The sequence below is a fragment of the Myiozetetes cayanensis genome, unplaced genomic scaffold, assembly GCF_022539395.1.
Source record: "Myiozetetes cayanensis isolate MyiCay16 unplaced genomic scaffold, myiCay2020 scf2-11, whole genome shotgun sequence".
Classification (NCBI taxonomy): domain Eukaryota; kingdom Metazoa; phylum Chordata; class Aves; order Passeriformes; family Tyrannidae; genus Myiozetetes; species Myiozetetes cayanensis.
In genome coordinates this window covers 71,332,960-71,350,394 of record NW_026087411.1, presented here as the reverse complement: position 1 = coordinate 71,350,394, position 17,435 = coordinate 71,332,960, and the positions used below count along the sequence as shown (strand labels likewise).

Below are 17,435 nucleotides of genomic sequence, written 5' to 3'. Positions count from 1 at the left end.
ATACATCCTTACTGCACACTGCCAGCCTATGGCACTGTGTTATCACCTTAACATGTCCTTAAAAGTCATCAATGAACTCTCTGTTTGCATTTTTTAAAATTCTGTTTTGACCAGGACAAAGGAGATCTGTGACTCAGGAACTTCACACACTAAGTAGTACATACACAATAAATTGCATGGAAGGGTTGTTAAGAGAATGATTTGGGTATTATCACATTGCACGCTGTGGTATTTATGTTTGTCAGATTTTCCTCTCTGAGAAAGTAACGTGAAGCTAAAAGCAAAACTTGTACAATGTTATCTGCTCTACACTGAAGGTCCTTCAAACAGGAAGCGCTTCGAATCACTTCTAATAGCTTTCTTATACATATTGCATGATTCTCTTTCAGCACAAGATTGTATCATCATTTTAAGCCCTCCAGCAACAACTCACAAGTTCTAAACTCATATGTATACCCACACATGAGAAAAACACACAATGGTCATCCTACCAAACAGGCCAGCAATTTTAAAATATTAAAAATATTATCTACTTCCAGATACATCGAGCAGCAACCCATTCTCATTAAATAGTAATAGTTCATATTTTTTGATTACTGGCTGGCATCAGGCATAGCAGCAGGAAGGTGAGTTAGCAAAGACATTCAGACACTTCTCTCCAAAGGCACAGTGACCTCAAGGGTCGAAACCAACTCTCTCCTACTAAGTGTGAGCTGGGGCTCCCTTATGCCATTAAACCACCACAGAATTAGGGAGAGAATATCTTTTCAATCAAGAATTTCATAGGCACAGAAAAGTGACTCTGGAAGCTAAACAAGAATGTTTCAGTTAAAAATTGTATTTATTGCTGCAGCTGTTTTAGTCTCTTCCTACAAATGTAGCTAAAAAGAATAGTGTACAACAAACTCCAATGGTTTGGCAGTTGATTGATTAACATTATTTATTGTACATGTCACAAAGGGCACTGGCACTGCAGAAGCCTAAGTCCTAGAGAATCACATTCTATCAGAAACACTACACAATTGTTTCCCTAAGCTATAGTTGCAGCAGCTACAACTGTTTTATTTTTGTAAAGCTAGCAATGACAGTTATGTTTGTTTGCACATAATACCTCTTTAGGACAGTCAGAGAGAAGCCAATCACTCACAGGATAGAATTTGTTGTTTTCTTTTTTTGGTTTCTTTAAGAATCTTGTTGTGCATTTCAGAATCTTTCACTTCTTTAAGAAACAAACCCAATACAAATGGCCCTTGGTCTTTTTCTGCAATATTATTCATGTTAATTGAAACAATGTTAATGTGGCAAAATATGAATGTTATAGGCAAGTTGCTATATTTTGAAGACAACTTGTTTTCATGGACTATTCTGACTATACTTCATTATGGCAAAAATTTTGAGAACATATAATTACAAATACCATGGGCTTGTGTTTTTTTTTTTAAAAACCCAAACAATACAACACAGAGGCCACCACAATTGCAATGAAACCTCAGCCTGTTATGATTTGTTTTCCTCCAAAAGTAAGAAGATGAAGATCAACAGGAGAATCAACAGAAAGTAAACATATTGCACAGACAATAAAAATGCAGAAGCCAACCTGCTGGCTTGAGAGGGAGAGAATTCAAGCTACTCCAATAAACGTAAATGGCACTTGTCAGTCAAATCTGGCTTGAGTGGGTCTTGATCTGCTTCTGCTCTTCTGCTTTGCCACTTTGCATTTTCTTTCATGGCTTCGAGGAATGGCTGCAGCAGAATGTTCCTTCCTAGGGCGGTGAGAGGAAGGAGCTGCAGTTTGTAACCCCCGAGGGCTTGCGCCGTGGGGAGCCTCGCTGTAGGTGGTGGTGGGAGAGCTGCACTGGAGGGGTCTCTGGCAGTGCAACGTGGTAGAAGTTTGGCAACCGAATGTCGTATCTAAAGCCTTGCCCCACGTGCACCCTGTCATTCAAGGCATACAGTTTTTCAGCAATGTCGCTCCCAATTAAAATTGAGAACAGGCGGGAGATGAAACGGTGTTTAGCAAACAGCAGGTAGAGCTTCTTTCTCCTCCAGGCCACATACCGACAATCTGTCTCTGCTGTGAGTGTTACCTATAGAAGAGAAAATTGAAGAGCTAGGTGACAAGGCAGTGATGTTGCCACTGCTGCCCTTGCTCAGAAGGCACTCCCCTCTCTCAGCAGAATCTGCCTGCTGCAAGTAGAGCCTTTTAATCCAGGCAGAGAGCTCTGGAAGGTCTACTGTATGCAAAAGACAAGGGAGAAGGGTGAATGGGGGTGGACTGAATGATCTCATCTGGTCGCCCTCGGTGACAGTATGCCTGTGCCCACCTTGTCAGGATGCCCTGGCTCAGCCCTGCGCTCCCTGCTCCACTCTTGGCAGCCTCAGCTGGAAAGGCAGGTCTAAAGAAAGCTCTCGACAAATGCCATTTGCCCTTGTGACAGGAGACGTCAGATCCCACCCAGGCAGGAGGCAGCGTGTAGGTCAAGTGACAGCAGTGGGAGGGCTCACAGATTAGAGGGGGCAGCCCCGACAGACACAATGTCCCGTGCTGTAACCTGTGCCAAGCTGTGTCACAGGCACGTCTCTCCCTGGCTCATCTCCCATTGGGAAGCCTCTTCAGCACCAGTTTCTACCCATCTCATGCAAACCTGGCTTCTCAGGGCTGGATATTGGCACAGCCAAAGAATGCTAACAGAGCCTACGTCCCGGATTAGCTTTAAGAAAAACTCTGTTTGTTGTAACAACATACAAACAGCAAAACCAGTCCAGCAGGTAAAGAGGACTTCCCCCTCCAAATTAATAGAATGCCACTTGTTTGTATAGCATCCCAAAAACCCACAACTGAATAAATTTATTTCTAAACCAAACAATACTTGAACAGTTTTTTGTAGTGCTAAAAAAATGCCATTAAAAAAAACCAACCTAAACTTTTACCTGGAAAATTCCCTCTTCTGTGGGCCTCAGTGAATCCCATTCAGGAGAATCCAGAAATTGGAGAGGAAAAATATAATGCAGAAACTCCCCATCAACTGTTACTCTGATCCTACCAAGATAAGATGTATTAATTTGTTAGCACTACCTGTACACTACGAAGGACTGCAACAAAAATGTGCTGTTTCTACTGTGTGAGGAATTTAAACATAGCTTTCAGAGCACAAAAAAGCAATCCCTGGCCAACAGTATCCTAATTCTATTATTAAACCCAGCTTGATCAGGCCAATTGAAAGTGAACACAAGACAATCATGCAACTGAAATGGGAATCTTTGAAGGCTTTATTCAAGTCATATTATTCTCTCTGGGGCAGGTCTGTGCAGTGATGCACAAGCTTTGTCATTAAAAGGCCAGCATGCACTGAAGTGGTGAAGACCAATGCCTGTAACACTATTTGCCTCCTTCCCCTGAAAACCATGGATTTACTTCTAGGTTTGGCAAATAGGCACTTTAGAGGGAACAAAGTGGCAAAAGCAGGGAGTGGAAAGCAGGAGTTCCCTAGGGCATGTAGTAGAGAGGGCTCTCCCCATGTTTAACAGGAATTACATGGCCACGGGTTTGTGTCTGGAGCCAGAAGAGCAGCCTGGAGGTATGGGATCTCTGTGTGAACATTGTGGCCTTCTGTAGACGCCAAAGAAAAATTTCTTTTCTACTTTTTAAATTATTTAAGTTTGAAGGCATACAACAAGCTCTGTACCAGGTGAAAAAGGGCAGTAGGAACTCCCTGTCAGTTGGTTACTAACTGGCTGGGCATGTAGAAGGGTTGATACCTCTCCTATAGTACACCTATGACCAAAAGCAACCTCCATGAGGTACTCCCCGGAATGCTCCGAACCAGGGTGTCGCTAAGGACATCTGCCTACAGTCTATATTGTCCATTGCAAGTAGTCCTAAATCATCTGAGTGTCAAGCTGCTTACAAATTCCATCTGTCCACGCAGCAGGCTATCAAAATGCACCCACAAAGTGTCCCATCAAAGACAGTCCATGGCCATCATCCCTGGGTATCCCATCTACTCTTGTGGCGGTCTGGTACTGCATACTGCCTTTTGTACAGTACAAAAGCTAGTATTCCCCTTCAGTAAAGCATCAGCAGAGTTGCCAGAAGGTTCCCCTGTAATCAGGGAATACAAGCAGGTGGACTTATTTCCTCAGGGTCTAACAAAGGGCCATAGTATACAGTAACTGTAAACAAATTTTGATAGGGCTCAATTATGTCCACTTGTAATGAAAAGGTGCTTTTAAGCCTTTTGCTCTCCCTTACTCCTTCTCTTCTTCCACTCTCTTGAAAGCAACTAAATACAATCTGTATCAATGTCAAGATCTCTATTACACAGAGTTTATCTCAGTATATTCAGTTTCATAACTAATTTTTAGTCCCATTTCACATTATATAAGAAGAATAAGACAGATGCTGTGCTCACCAGCTAGGCAGTAGATAGATAGCAAACCACAGCTAAAAGACTGAAGTACATATTTGTTCCCTTTATCTGCCTAACCTGTTAAGCGCTATGATACAGTGGTCTGGAAAAGAATGACTTCAAATCCTTTTCTTTATGCTATTACAGATTTTGTGCTATGATTCTATGATCCTAGACAAGTGTATTTAGCCTATTAATATTTATATTACTTGCATTAATATTTGATCTATTGTATTGGAAAACAAACAAACAATACACAAATAAGGCCTTTTTTCTTTTTGCTCTCATTTTCAAGGAGTTAAAAATCAAGGTATTTGAAGTAAACCTGAACAAACTAATACCAACCTGCCTGACACAAGCAAGGACAGTTTATCAATAGGTGTTTTGCCCTGCATGGCGTAACAGTGTTCCTTCTCCAGGGTAATCACTTCCGCATCACAGCACAGGACAATCTTCCTGTACACAGTCAAGGAAATTCCCAGAGGCTGGAACAGAGCACTGTAGAGTTCCTGGAATTCTCTGTCAAAGGCAACACTCCGAACTTGGTAGGTAACATAAATGAATTGGACAAAGCATATAGCAAACAGTATAAAATTCCAGGAGAATATATCAGCAGCACAGACATCCAGCCAAGCCCAAACAGAAGAGCAGAGAAAGCCCAATCCAAGCAAGCTGAAGACATAGAGAAGCCCAAAGAATCCACTTCCACCCATGAAGCCCACAACAAAGAGAATACTGGCTAGGTGGTAGATAGATCCCTCTGCCTCTTTCTTCCAGCTGGTACACGTAGGATGCGCATATATCAAACTTTCCCAGAAACTTGTATTGTCTCCCATGGCTGGAATAATTTGTTGACTCAGCTAGATCTTGGAAATTTTTATTTATGAGATGCAGCTAGTGAGTTCCTTTGCTTTTCCATTCTTGCAAACTGTGTTCCATGATCACATAACGTCAGGGTCTCTTTTGGTGGTGAGGTCACACTTAGGATATCCAGCAACTAGGCAGTTAATGTTCTCATTGCTGCTCCTCATCAGTTCACGGCATTGTTTTGACTTTGGTCATGTCATCTGTAGCTTCGTCTGATCTGGACAAGTGAAGAAAAGATTAATTACTTATAAAATTATTTTTATCAACCAAACTCTATCAAAGCTTTTACTGTCTAGAACCACAGACTACATTACAATCTTCCAATTCTCCTTGCAGCTCTGTGATTCCAGGATCAAACCTTAATATTCATTCAACTGAAGGTCGTATTCCTGTATCTATGAACTCTGTCACAAGCATTGCTCTGAATCCATGTAAACCTGTACTTGTACTCACAACATCCTGTGACAAGCCTTTGCACAGCCTCACTGTTGAGAAGATAGTTGCATTTGTTGGTCCTGAAACTGCTCCCTGAGAGCCTTATTTAACATTCTACCGAGCTCTTTAACAAGAAGAGACAGTGAACTCTTGTTCCTTGTTCACCTCTTCCATCTCACTCTGGATTTCAGTCAAACCACTCTCACTGATGCGTTGAGCAAGGCTGTTTTCTGTTCCTGAAGACAACAAACTACATCCCCAAACACTACAATAAGGGAAACAAGTATCACAGTGTTTTTCTACTCCAAGGTTTTTGCCCGAAAAACCTGTCATATATAAGAAAGACTATAAAGGCTTAAAAGCATCTTTACACAGATCATGTTATTAGAAGTAATGTAGTAAGTAGTCCTGCAACATACAACTCAAAGGACATTTCCAAAGCAATTTTATAACATTTAAAGTTCTACCTCATATAATTTCATATCATGGACCACATAAATTTTTTTGTTCAACAGGTTATTTGTTTTCATATGATAATATATTGCTAAGAATTTTAAAAGGAAAACACACAACCAAAAAGCACGAAAAGAAACTAAAATAAGTTAAAAAAAAATCCAAACCAGCTTTCTCTGTCTTTTAAAATAAAAATCCATGTTTCAATATAAGATTAAACATGGTAGAAATTGCAAAGCCAGAATCTATCAGTGGTGTAATCAGGATTGAAACCCTCCACAGTCTTTAGGTGTCTGATTCTTTTCCTGGTAAAAGAGCAGGGAAGCTAAGAAATAGCTTGCTACCTAAATTATTACATTCTCAAGAATATCAAAGCTCAGGGTTTTTTTAAATTATTATTTTTTCCCCAGGAGTCACATTACAGGCCTGTATCTCTTCTGTAGAGGAACTGGCTGAAGACCTCCAGAATCCAACTGAGGAAGTAAAAAGTGACCACAAAAAACTCAGAGAAGAGTTCAGGGAGAGCATTGTCCATGTCTTGCCAGTGCAAACTGGAGACCCTGCTATTCAGAACAGGCTATGGAGAGAGGATACACCACATGGGGCAACCTGTGGTTCTTTTTACACAAATATGGGGAAGACATGAGGAGATGGGATGGAAAACCCACCTCTGCTTTATCAGCGTGGGTATAGGAGTTAAAGGGGAAAATTACCATCAGAAGCAATTTCTAGAGGATGGATGTACTCCAGTCTCCTGTGGTCAAGTCCATAGACAGAACCAGATCCTCTGGAAGGCACCTCCCATATGTATTCAAGGCAGAAAGCTGTGGCTACCAAGACCAGCATTAGAGGGGGCCCTGCCTCTAGCCAGGTAGAGGCACGGGATAACTGTGTCTATTGGACTGTGAGGATCCGATGGCCTGGCACATCAGATCCACAGGAATATAAAGCTATGAACTCTTAAGGAATTTTTCCCTCACTGGGTCCTCTTTGCATTATTTTTTATTTCTCTCTGAATTTGGGGGAGGGAATATTTAAAAGAAAGGAGAGGGTTCATTACATTAGAGAACCCGCCTCCTGGAATATATATTGTCATTAAACCAAGACAGCACCTCTTCTTAATCAAGAAATTATTCTAATATTTGTGAGCTGAAAATTGGTGGTAATTTTTATTATGAGGTATTATGTAGAGCAGAGACGATAATAGGCATGGGCCTAAGGACAGTAAAATTTCTAATTTTTATGGGTATTTAGTGCTAGATAAGACCTCTCACATTTTTCTTTATAGTTACTACAAGTCTAAAATTTAAATTCTTGAGGGCTGCAGAACAGTCACTCTAATTAAGCCATTCATCTACTGCAGGCAAGGTTAGGGGGGAGAAAAATCCCCCAAATAAAAAAAAACCAAACAAACAGCTCTGATAGCAACTGAGCTATCCTCCATAGTAGTACAACACTGCCAAGTTTGTAAGCACCTGAAGGGGACACCATCCTTTCACTGAGATGCTTTGGCATCCTTAGCTGCCAGGACAGGGAACATGCCAACAGGCATGGCTTTGTTTGATGTCCTGCTTCAGTTGTCCTGGCTGTGGTGAACAGTTATTGCTACAAATTCATTTGATGGTGATGATCAAACGAGCAGGAAACTGCATTTAAAGCAAGTTATCTGGATTATAAACCTGAAGAACTGTATCTTCCCAAATAAACATTGAGTACTTTCTACTCTGTCCCCTGCCTATGGAGAAGAAGGAGCACCATGCACGGAACAGTCTCTATCATATTCAGAATAACACACATTGACATTTGTAGGCTGCCAAAACCAGAGGTTCATTCAAGATGAGTCCTCTCAGCTCAGGAAGGAGCTGTGCCCTGCCAAAAAGGGCTGAATTACTGGGATGCTTCAGAGTGTTTTGCCCCACCACACATCCCACCTTCTCCACCTGCTCCAGCAGGAGCAGACGAAGTGATGCAAAAAATCAGCCCAGGCTAGAGATGTGAGAGATGTACAGTGGCATGGACTTCTTTTAAATAAACAACAGCTGGAAGGACTAAGCTGTCATCAGAAAGTGTTAAAATCAACGAGTTTGCTGGAACTTCAGAGCAGTAAATGGAGTATTTAACTTATATTCTCCCAAATAAATACCTGCCAGCAACTTAAAACTTCATATAACCAATATATTGAACCAGTCAAAACACAAAGAATTTATATTGTAATTTAAATGCACATAGTACAACCTTCCCCTCCTCAAATGAGTATTTCCCTCAAAGAATTGTAGTATTCCCACAAAGAATTACCAATTATGTACAATTTTCTATTTGCTTGAGAACTGTGTACTTTATCCCATTTTTGTCACTGATGACCTAAATTCAACTCTGAGAAGCTTTGAGTGTTAGTTACTGTGTCTGGATCACAATAATTCCTGTGAAAAATAAACCCTAAAAGCCCTGAGGCCACCAGCAGTTCTCTCTTTGGTCTAATTAAGTCAAAAGTAAAGCTATTCAGAGTTTGAATACTCTATTCTTCAGTTGCCTTATCCCAAGTATTCAGAAAGAAAGCCCTCAGCACTTTCACACTGTACATGTTGACAGGCTATAGAGCCGTACATGCTAATTGTGTAACCAGCCCTGCATGGATTGTGTGCTACAGGCTGGGAAGCAAAGACAGATTTTCCTTTAGAGCATATACATTTTCATGCACAAAATGAGATTATGCTGGATTTAGCAGGATTTGTTTTACTGGTTTTAGCCACTACAGTGTGTATGTTTATACATGAGCTAGTGGACACAGTCTGGCTCAACAGCTCAGTAACTCCACCAGGAACAATGTAGTCCCTCCAGCCAAGCGGGGCCCTCCTGGCCTTGACACCCCCCACTTCCAGAGGGATGAGCTCTGAGCACCCCCTGTAGGCTGGCAAATTACATCTGGTCTAGCAATCTTTTAGATTAGAAAAATAAACTGCTGCTTAATTTTAGCAAGTAGTTTTACATGCAATGTAAACACTAGTATCAATCAACGTACCCCCTTCCTTCCATTGCCCCTACATCTCTGAAATCCCCTCTGTGGCCCCTACTGACAGCTACTGCTCTTGAGGCTTCTTTATGAATCACGCTTTCTCCAAGTTACTTTCCTTCTGCAGTTGTCACTTGGGGTTAGACACCCAAACGGACCAAGACAACCAAACTCTTCATTGCAATGCAGTGTCTAACGTAGCGCACAGAGGAGCTGTGCACCTACAGAGAGCTATGGCTATGCATCTGTAGGTGAGTATGGGCAGATAAATAAGGTATAATAATGCACTGATAATCTGTCCTTGAATCCACATCAGGCTCAAAACATGCACACAACAATTAGGACAGTAACTAACAACACAAGCTAGCTTATCTTAAACTTTTTGACACTATATGCTAGAGAAAGCTGTAATTATAATACTGAAAACCACAAGGTTTTCCCAAGAAAATGCAACCTGCACAGTATAGAGAAGGGTATAGTAACCTCATCACAGTCCATAAGACCTATTCAGGAAGATGGAAGGAGGATGAGGAAGAAAAGGACTGCCCAATCCAAAAGACAAAGGTATCAAGATAATCAGTCACTATAAAAGTAGATATATTCAAAGACACAAGCATTCATAGCAAAGGTAATTAATTAGTACGATGGTTTTAAAGATTTCTTTTGCTAGGAATTAAGGAAGTCAGGATGCTGTCTGGTCTCTAAAATAAATCTGCTTATGCTATTATTAAAAAATTAATTGATTTACTACGATTCTATTTTTTATTCTCCAGGAAGTCACATTAGATGTTTGCTACAATGTTTCCTGGACTTTTGTCTTAAGTTACTTGATATAAAAAAGTTGTATATATCTAGAAAGTTATATAGCTTGTCTTAGCAGTGAAATCCAGCAGCCTACCTTGGATGCAAACTAAGACCTATTCAAGACAAGAGACAACAGTGAAGACAGGTATATCTCTGAAATTATTCCTCCTATAGACCTTATAGACCAAACCTTCACCCATGTGGAGCCAGCACCCCTCCTGCAAATGTTTTTTGAAGGAAGGGATGTGTTATCAATGAATGCTTTACCGTGAAACACGTCTGCAAGCCCAGCAACCAAGCCCCAGCATCCCACTCCCTGGGTGAGTGTCCTCATCGCAGAATGAAGAGGGACTGCAGTGCAGTTCTCAGTCTCCCTTCTGCACAACATCACAGCTTTAATGAAAAGGGCAGCAAATGACCCATTCATACAAGTCAAAATGAATCACTGGGAGCGTGCTCATGGGAGGAGGGAAAACAGATTTCCCCTTCTCTCGGATAGAGGAAGGCATCCTGTGTCTCACTCATGTCTCATTGCTATGTCCCACCCACTGGATCAGTGCTCCCTAGTGGAGGCTGTCACATGGGATGTGAAGTATCTCAGGCCTCAGGAAAAGTCATCAAACCACACTCTTCCTTGTCCTTCCAGTACCCCCCTGGGCTGCAACTGCCAAACTTGTCCCATCCCTAGATCATCCATGTGAAGTGATACCTTCCTGAAGAGCAATCTTTCTGGGAACGTGCAGAGCTACAAAACAAGAAGCTGGCGCATGTCCAGCCATCAGTGGTGCTTCACTGCCTTCGGGGTAGCTCTGAAAAACAACCACCACCCAAGCAGGACTTTTCAGGGCCAAAACCCTGCTTTAATCAGGCAGAATTCAGGCTACCCTGTTCAAGATTGCTCAGTAAAGCAGCCCCTTCAGTCAGCTGCTGCCCAACACTGGAGACACCCCAATGTCATCTCTGCATTGAAGTCAATGGTCCACATGAACGACCCACTAAAGGCACGAGGCTGGTGACTGGCTGTCCTCCTCACCAAGCTGGGCCTGACTCCCAGTCTCCCTGCTGCAGCAGATGCAGAACTGCTATCTCCAAAGCAGAGCTCTTCAGTGGGACTTTGCACTTATTGAGCTTGCAGCTGGGAAGGCCTGTTTCTGCCTACAATTTGCTCAAATTCCTACTTATCTTTTTAAGAAGCCTGCTGGCCTGTGGGAAGGCCTCAAAAGAAAAAGAAACCCCGCAGTAATACAGAAGAGTTTAAGGTTCATTAGAAGCACTGCATACAGTGAAGCTGGTATTATTTAGTCTTTAAATACTTAAAGACCAGCCGACTATACAGAGCTTACAGTACTTCAACGATTCCTCATTTGTCACTGTAAAATATACAACGCAACCCTCTATGGTTGCAAAGCCAATACTGAAGATGCTGTCTTTTTTATCATCTGTACAGTATCTGAAATGAAATAAAAAATCACATATTTTCTTCCAATTTGAATCAGAATTGATGAACCATAAGTACATGTGGTATTCCTGCCAAACTAAGAGGTATAATCCCCTCTCTCCTTTTTTTAAGGTCTTTTGCTCCTAGGAAACATGAATATGGAATGACAGTCATGCATTTTTTAAACTAACTATACATCGCTAGCACTTTGATAAATTTGAGCAAGGCTCTTGCAAATTGTGCAGCATTGGCCAAAAAATAATCCAGGGGGTCTGTTTTATCGTGTTTTATTATAAAACTTCAGAGTCAAGTATAAGTTCGAGCTTCTCTCCAGTTCAACTTTTAAATTATAGCAGAGAAAGCAGCCACAATGCATATTTCACAAGTACTTTAAAACTGTTTTAATAAACTGTGTTAATGTGTTCTGCAGAACACAGCTTAATGAGTTTGTATGGTGTAGCAGTGCCTCTGGATGGGAATATATTCTCATGAAATCAACCACCTGATGTGAACTTAATTTCCAAAAAAAAGAAGGAAACACAGAGGCTTGGTTCATCACACTCTCCCTGTATGTACAACTGCATTACAGAGTTGTGCTATGACCCCTGTGTTCAAACACATAAATGGCACACTGAGCCACAAAACACCATATTTATGTGCCCTGGGAGCTCTAAACCAGAGTGAAATGCAGTGAAAGGTAGCAAGTGTGCCCTAATGGAGCTGCTGAAATTATTTATCATTACCAGAGGGTACAGTCTGGGTACAGTTCTACTCTCTGTTTTACAGGAACAAGTGTCATACAGCCTTACATACAAAGCAGAAACAGGCAGAAGCATGGACGTGGCACTGGTTTAGCATCACTTTCATTAGTTTTCTATAAGAGCCAGAAAACTCTTAGATTCATCACATAATATAATCACAAATAGCAGCTTTATGTAATATCTGACTTTTGTTTGGGCAACAGTGGCATGCCCAACAACAGATACTCTATCATCATCTGGAGACACTGACCAGAGCTCTTTTTCGCGAATTAGGGGGACACACTAAAATAAAGAAATAAAATCTCTTCTCTGAAGAGACACACACACTTACTAGAGAAGCCCACACACTTACTAAAATGATCAAACCTACCTTCAGCTAATAACCCTTTTCTTGAATCCTTAATAAACTGTCTGTTCTCAAAAACTTTCATCATAAAAACTGTGGTTCAGTTGCGGTTCCAGACACAAACCTTACAGGTAACTGTCAAGGCAAAGTTTGTGCCAGGAACCGCAACTGAACCACAGTTACAATTTTCTTCTGTTTCAATATCTATACCCCTCACTGGAGGACTTGAAGCGTACTTACTATTTTGCAGGCAAGACATTTCCTTAAAACTTGACATTTTAAGCTACTTTATTATTTGGCAACATACAGACCTCTGTGTAAAGCCTAAACGGCACCAGTTCTGCAGATGTGGAAACCATTTCTTGTGGTTTACTTCACTGTGGTCAATGAAGACATTTTAACCTGTACGTTTACAATCATATTCCCATTAAACAATAAAGTAGCAAGAAGCCCTAATTTTGGAACCCAGATTTCATTAATGACTTCTTTATAATACTACCAGGTGGTACATGATTCAATATTACAAGAGATCAGCTACATAAAATGTTTGCCCATAAAGTGATTGACAGTCTAAATGCACACAAACCTTTACAGAACAGATGAAGGAAAATGTGCTAAAATATTAACGTTTGAGAGAATATGTTTGGAAAAAATATTATAGTTTGGGGAAAAGAAGTGGTTTGTATCGCTCATTCTGTCTTTGGAAAGAAGGAACTGCAAAAGCAAAACCAGAGCTTAATTTCAGGGTTCATCTGTTCTTACCATTTGTTGATTGAGAGGGGGAAGAATCAAATAATGTCCGCCCACGAGGCAAACCCCCAGCCGGAGAAAGAAATCCCCGGATCCCGAGTTGCTTCTGTGACAGTAGAGATACTCTCCGAGCCAGCTCTTGTGAGAGCGGCAGCAGCTGCACACGGGCAGAACCAGAAGCCCCGCCGTCCTAAGGGACAAACCCTAAACCCGAGACAAGCAGCGAAGAGTCTCACTCCAGAGCGAGCCCTGGCGAGGGGCAGCGCAGGGCAGCGTGTCGCGCTGTTCTGCACAGGGGACACGGCAGAGCTCCAGCCAGGGCTGCCTCGGGGAGGAGGGACTGCTCCCCTCCCAGGGCAGGACCTGTCACACCCGCCCGGGACACCACCGAGCCCTGGGGGTGGGCAGCCCTCCCCCGACGGCTGGTCCCGTCGCCACCGCGGCCCCGCCGCGGGTGTCCCGGAGCGCAGCGGGGCCGGCGGCGCTCCCAGCTCCGCTCGCCCCCGGCCCGAGCAGCGCGGGCGGCGCTCCCAGCGCTGCCGGACTGGACAGCGCCGGCGGGAGTGGGCGGAGGCAGTGCCGGGACTTCAGCCCGCCCCGGCTCGGCTCGGCTCGGCCCCCGCCCTGCCCGCGCCCCTTACCTGCCCTGTACCCCGGCCCAAGGAAAAGTTTCCCCGCCGCCGGGACGGGACGGGACGCGACGGGACGTGACAGGACCGGATTCGCGCTGCCGCTCCTCGGCGCTGCCGGCAGCGCGCCCCGCGGCGGGCACGGAGCCGCGGCCGTGACTAAAATAGGCAGCGGCGGCGGCGGGAGCTGCGGGCGGCGCCAGCGCCGGGCGGGCACCCACACCGACACCCACACCCACACCCACACCCACACCCACACCGACACCGACACCCACACCCACACCGACACCCACACCCACACCCACACCGACACCCACACCGACACCGAGCGGCCACAGCGCGCAGGCGCCGCCACTCGCCCCGGGGGGCTGCGGGCGGCGGGAGCCCCGGCCGGGCCGGGCCAAGCCGGGCCAGCCGGGGCGGCGGGAGGTGCCGCCCGTCCCGCCGCGGGGCTCCCGCACCGCCGGTGGACGTCGAGGGGGCGGCGGTGCCCGCCGGCTGCGGGGAGCCCTCGGGGACAGCGGAGCCCTGAGCTTGGGCACCTTGAAACCCGGGTGCCGGTCTGGGACGGGCGCGCAAAGCCTGCTGCTCCTGAGGCAGGCGGGGAGCGGCGTCTGCTTTGGCACGGCTGTCTGGGGTTAAACTGCCTGCAGGTGCTGGTTTGGAATAAATGAAATCACGACTTTCTTCTCTTTCACCTACTCACCCCAGCAACGTGTTTCTTCGGAAGGGAGATGCACGGCTTCGGGGTCGCCTTAATTACAGTGATGTCGCACCCATTCGTACGCGGTCTGCAGTTACTTTGTTTCCGAACAAGCAAATGCCTACCGAGAACACAGCTAGAGGTGTCAGTGCAGAAGCATTTCCGTGCTAGCCACGCATTCGTTCTGATGATCACTTTGTGTCTCGGGGAGACAGCGTTTGTTGATGGAGCAGGAAGAGGCCGCAGATTTACAAGTTATTAACACAGGAAAAAAAAAAATCACAGCGCATTGAATGTTCAACTCCTATTACCATTTCTCGGTAACTGGGGCATAAGCAATAATACGTTTCAAATGGTAAGTGTGGAGAACCCTGTGTGTGTTCTGGTGGCCAGCTCTGAGGTCCCACGGTAGTGTCACCCAGCAGGGCAATGCAGGGCAGTGTGCTGATCTGACCTTCTCCAGAAGTAAAAGTAAAGAGTAAAGAGTAACCTGTCCTGCTCTAGACAGAGGGATTAACACTTCCCTGAACTTGCTTTCCCAAGGGGGTTCTTTACTTTCAAAGATTTTTAGCTCCATGTTTGCCAGGGAAGAAGATACATACATTTTTTGAATAATAGGTTTTGATTCTCCCAAAACTTGAGAAAGCAAAGAGCCAGACCACTTTAACTATCCTGAGTTACATATATTCAAATCTATATTATCTGATTTCAGTACTTATTTTTATATTTGTTATTTTTGAGAAGAAAATATTTTTATATATCTATTCAAGTATCTATTAAAGTTCTTGTAGTTAATTAAATATTTTAAGGACTTTGCAGTGTAGCTCTAATATGTACCTTTCAGGCATGCTTTGCATATACTGTTTTACAACTTGTTTAATTTTAGCAGTATCATTTGAGAGATGTCTATACTGGCAAAACCGAGACAGTACTGATTCACATTCTTTCCCTTCTTGTTCTTTATACTTGGATGGAGTTGAAAGTACTTACTCAGGTTTATCCCTGGTTGCATTAGGCATGAATTTACCCATTATATTTATTTTTCATTGGAATGCTAGCAAAGGGATGGGGGAATACATAATAAGAGTCCTGAAGTTTGTTATTTGGTCTATTTATCTACTGATATTACATTATTCTAATAAACACTGTTATATCATTCAAACATGTTCCTCCAAATCATCATAAAAGAAGCAAGAAAATGTTGATGGCACATCTGTAACACACTTTTTGAGCTGTATTTAGTTGGAAGCAATGGTCAGCATCATTCTCCACAGATATAGAAATCCCCAAGGAACAGATCTACTGTTATAGTTTTGATTTTAATTTAGTCAATTATCTGATGATACGCATCTATATTCTCTAATGCTATAAGACTGAGACTACAAATTACCCTCTCAATCTAGCCTTTAAAATCAAACCTGGGTGAGATATTCAAGGGAGGCAGTAATAAAATGGCAAAGTCACCATATGGTATGAAGAAACTAGCACTACCCAGTGTGCTTTGAACCAGCCACTTGAGTCGTCGGACTACTCTAATATTTTTAAAACTGCTTGTTGCACTTATATAAAATGGCTGTTTTCAAAAGGTCAAATAATATAATAAATGTAAACCCAAATTATAACCAATATGATTCTTTGCAGCAATATGACAAGATATAAAGGTCATACTTAAAGGTAGCTTACAAGGGAACCTGTGGTGAGAATCAGAAACCAAATAGCCAACTCGAGAAGCTGTAGGAGACTTTGTGGCCCTGGGTCAAGAGAGAGGCTCAGCTGTGGCAAGCACTCTGCACAGAGGGTAGGAAGGCAGCTGATCAAGGGGCCACAAAGGCCAGCTGGGAAGGGGTAGCATAAAGGGCAGTTTAGTTCTAGTTGGGCTGGACAGGAACCTGAACTCTTGAACAGGCATCTTTGGGCCAGTCCCACTGCTTAGCTGTGAAACTGGACACCGTGAGCTTCTGCCTAGTTGTAAACAGCTCTCTTCTCATATCTACTATTAGATTTATGGGAACACCTTAGATGCACCTATATCTGGACATGATTCATCCTACGAGAAGCCTGACAGCTCTATAAAACATGCAGATTGCCTTGCTGTTGGCTTCTCTTCCACAGCCCTGTCTCTAGATGCCTCCCGTAGTGTTGCTGCAGCCAAGGCAGAGTTACCTAAGCAGGCACCCAAAAGTGGCCCTGTAGTGCTGGCACCAGACTTTCCCTTGGGCATGTCAACAATCTCGCTCAGAGAGAAAAAGAAGAAAGTTCAGTGTATGATTTCACCATCTAGAAAACTGCTTAAGGAGGGAGCAACTTACAACACCAGGTGACTGCCTTCTGCATTATCTCTGAAGTAAAGTAATGGTGTTCCTTACATCATGCTGTACTCTATGAGGAGAAGTTATCAATAACTGTTTAATGGGAAGATTTTTTATATTTTCTTAGACTTTTTAAATGTTTAATGGATCTCTACTGCATTCTTCTTCCCCTGCATTGTCCTTGGTCAATAAAAGTAAGTTATGAAGCAGGGGGACATGGTAGCAGGTGATATGATGAATTACCTCTTTTAAAACGTGATGTTCTCTTCCACTATGGATGTAATGTTTTTCCCAGGTAGTTGTAAGAGGACTCTTCTGTAGGAGCTCTTAGTCATTTCTGAAAGAGAATTAAATTCTTTGTGCACTTTGAAAAGGTTTTAGCAGTCTTTTGTATAGTTCAGTTCTAATGAAACCCCTCCCTTTAATTGTCAGTGCAACTGAAGTAAACAGAATCAGGATTGTATTTGTGTAGTAAACCAGTTTTTATTGCTAACCCTTACAAGAAAGACATAACCAAATCA

General features: G+C 43.2%; 1 protein-coding gene across 2 annotated transcripts; it reads right to left on the bottom strand.

Moving 5' to 3' along the window:
* Positions 1-485: 485 nt before the first annotated feature.
* POPDC3 (popeye domain containing 3) lies at positions 486-14,039 on the bottom strand. 2 transcript variants are annotated; one of them, XM_050316339.1, is made up of 4 exons: positions 13,915-14,039; positions 4,755-5,493; positions 2,932-3,040; positions 486-2,087 (listed from the first exon to the last, which is right to left on the bottom strand). In XM_050316339.1, exons 2-4 carry the CDS (start codon positions 5,243-5,245, stop codon positions 1,764-1,766), a joined length of 924 nt encoding a protein of 307 aa, XP_050172296.1. In that variant the 5' UTR covers positions 5,246-5,493; positions 13,915-14,039; the 3' UTR covers positions 486-1,763. The 2 variants fall into 2 exon arrangements, with proteins under 2 accessions (XP_050172296.1, XP_050172295.1); XM_050316338.1 differs by lacking the exon at positions 13,915-14,039 and adding an exon at positions 13,286-13,410.
* Between the last annotated feature and the right edge of the window lie 3,396 nt (positions 14,040-17,435).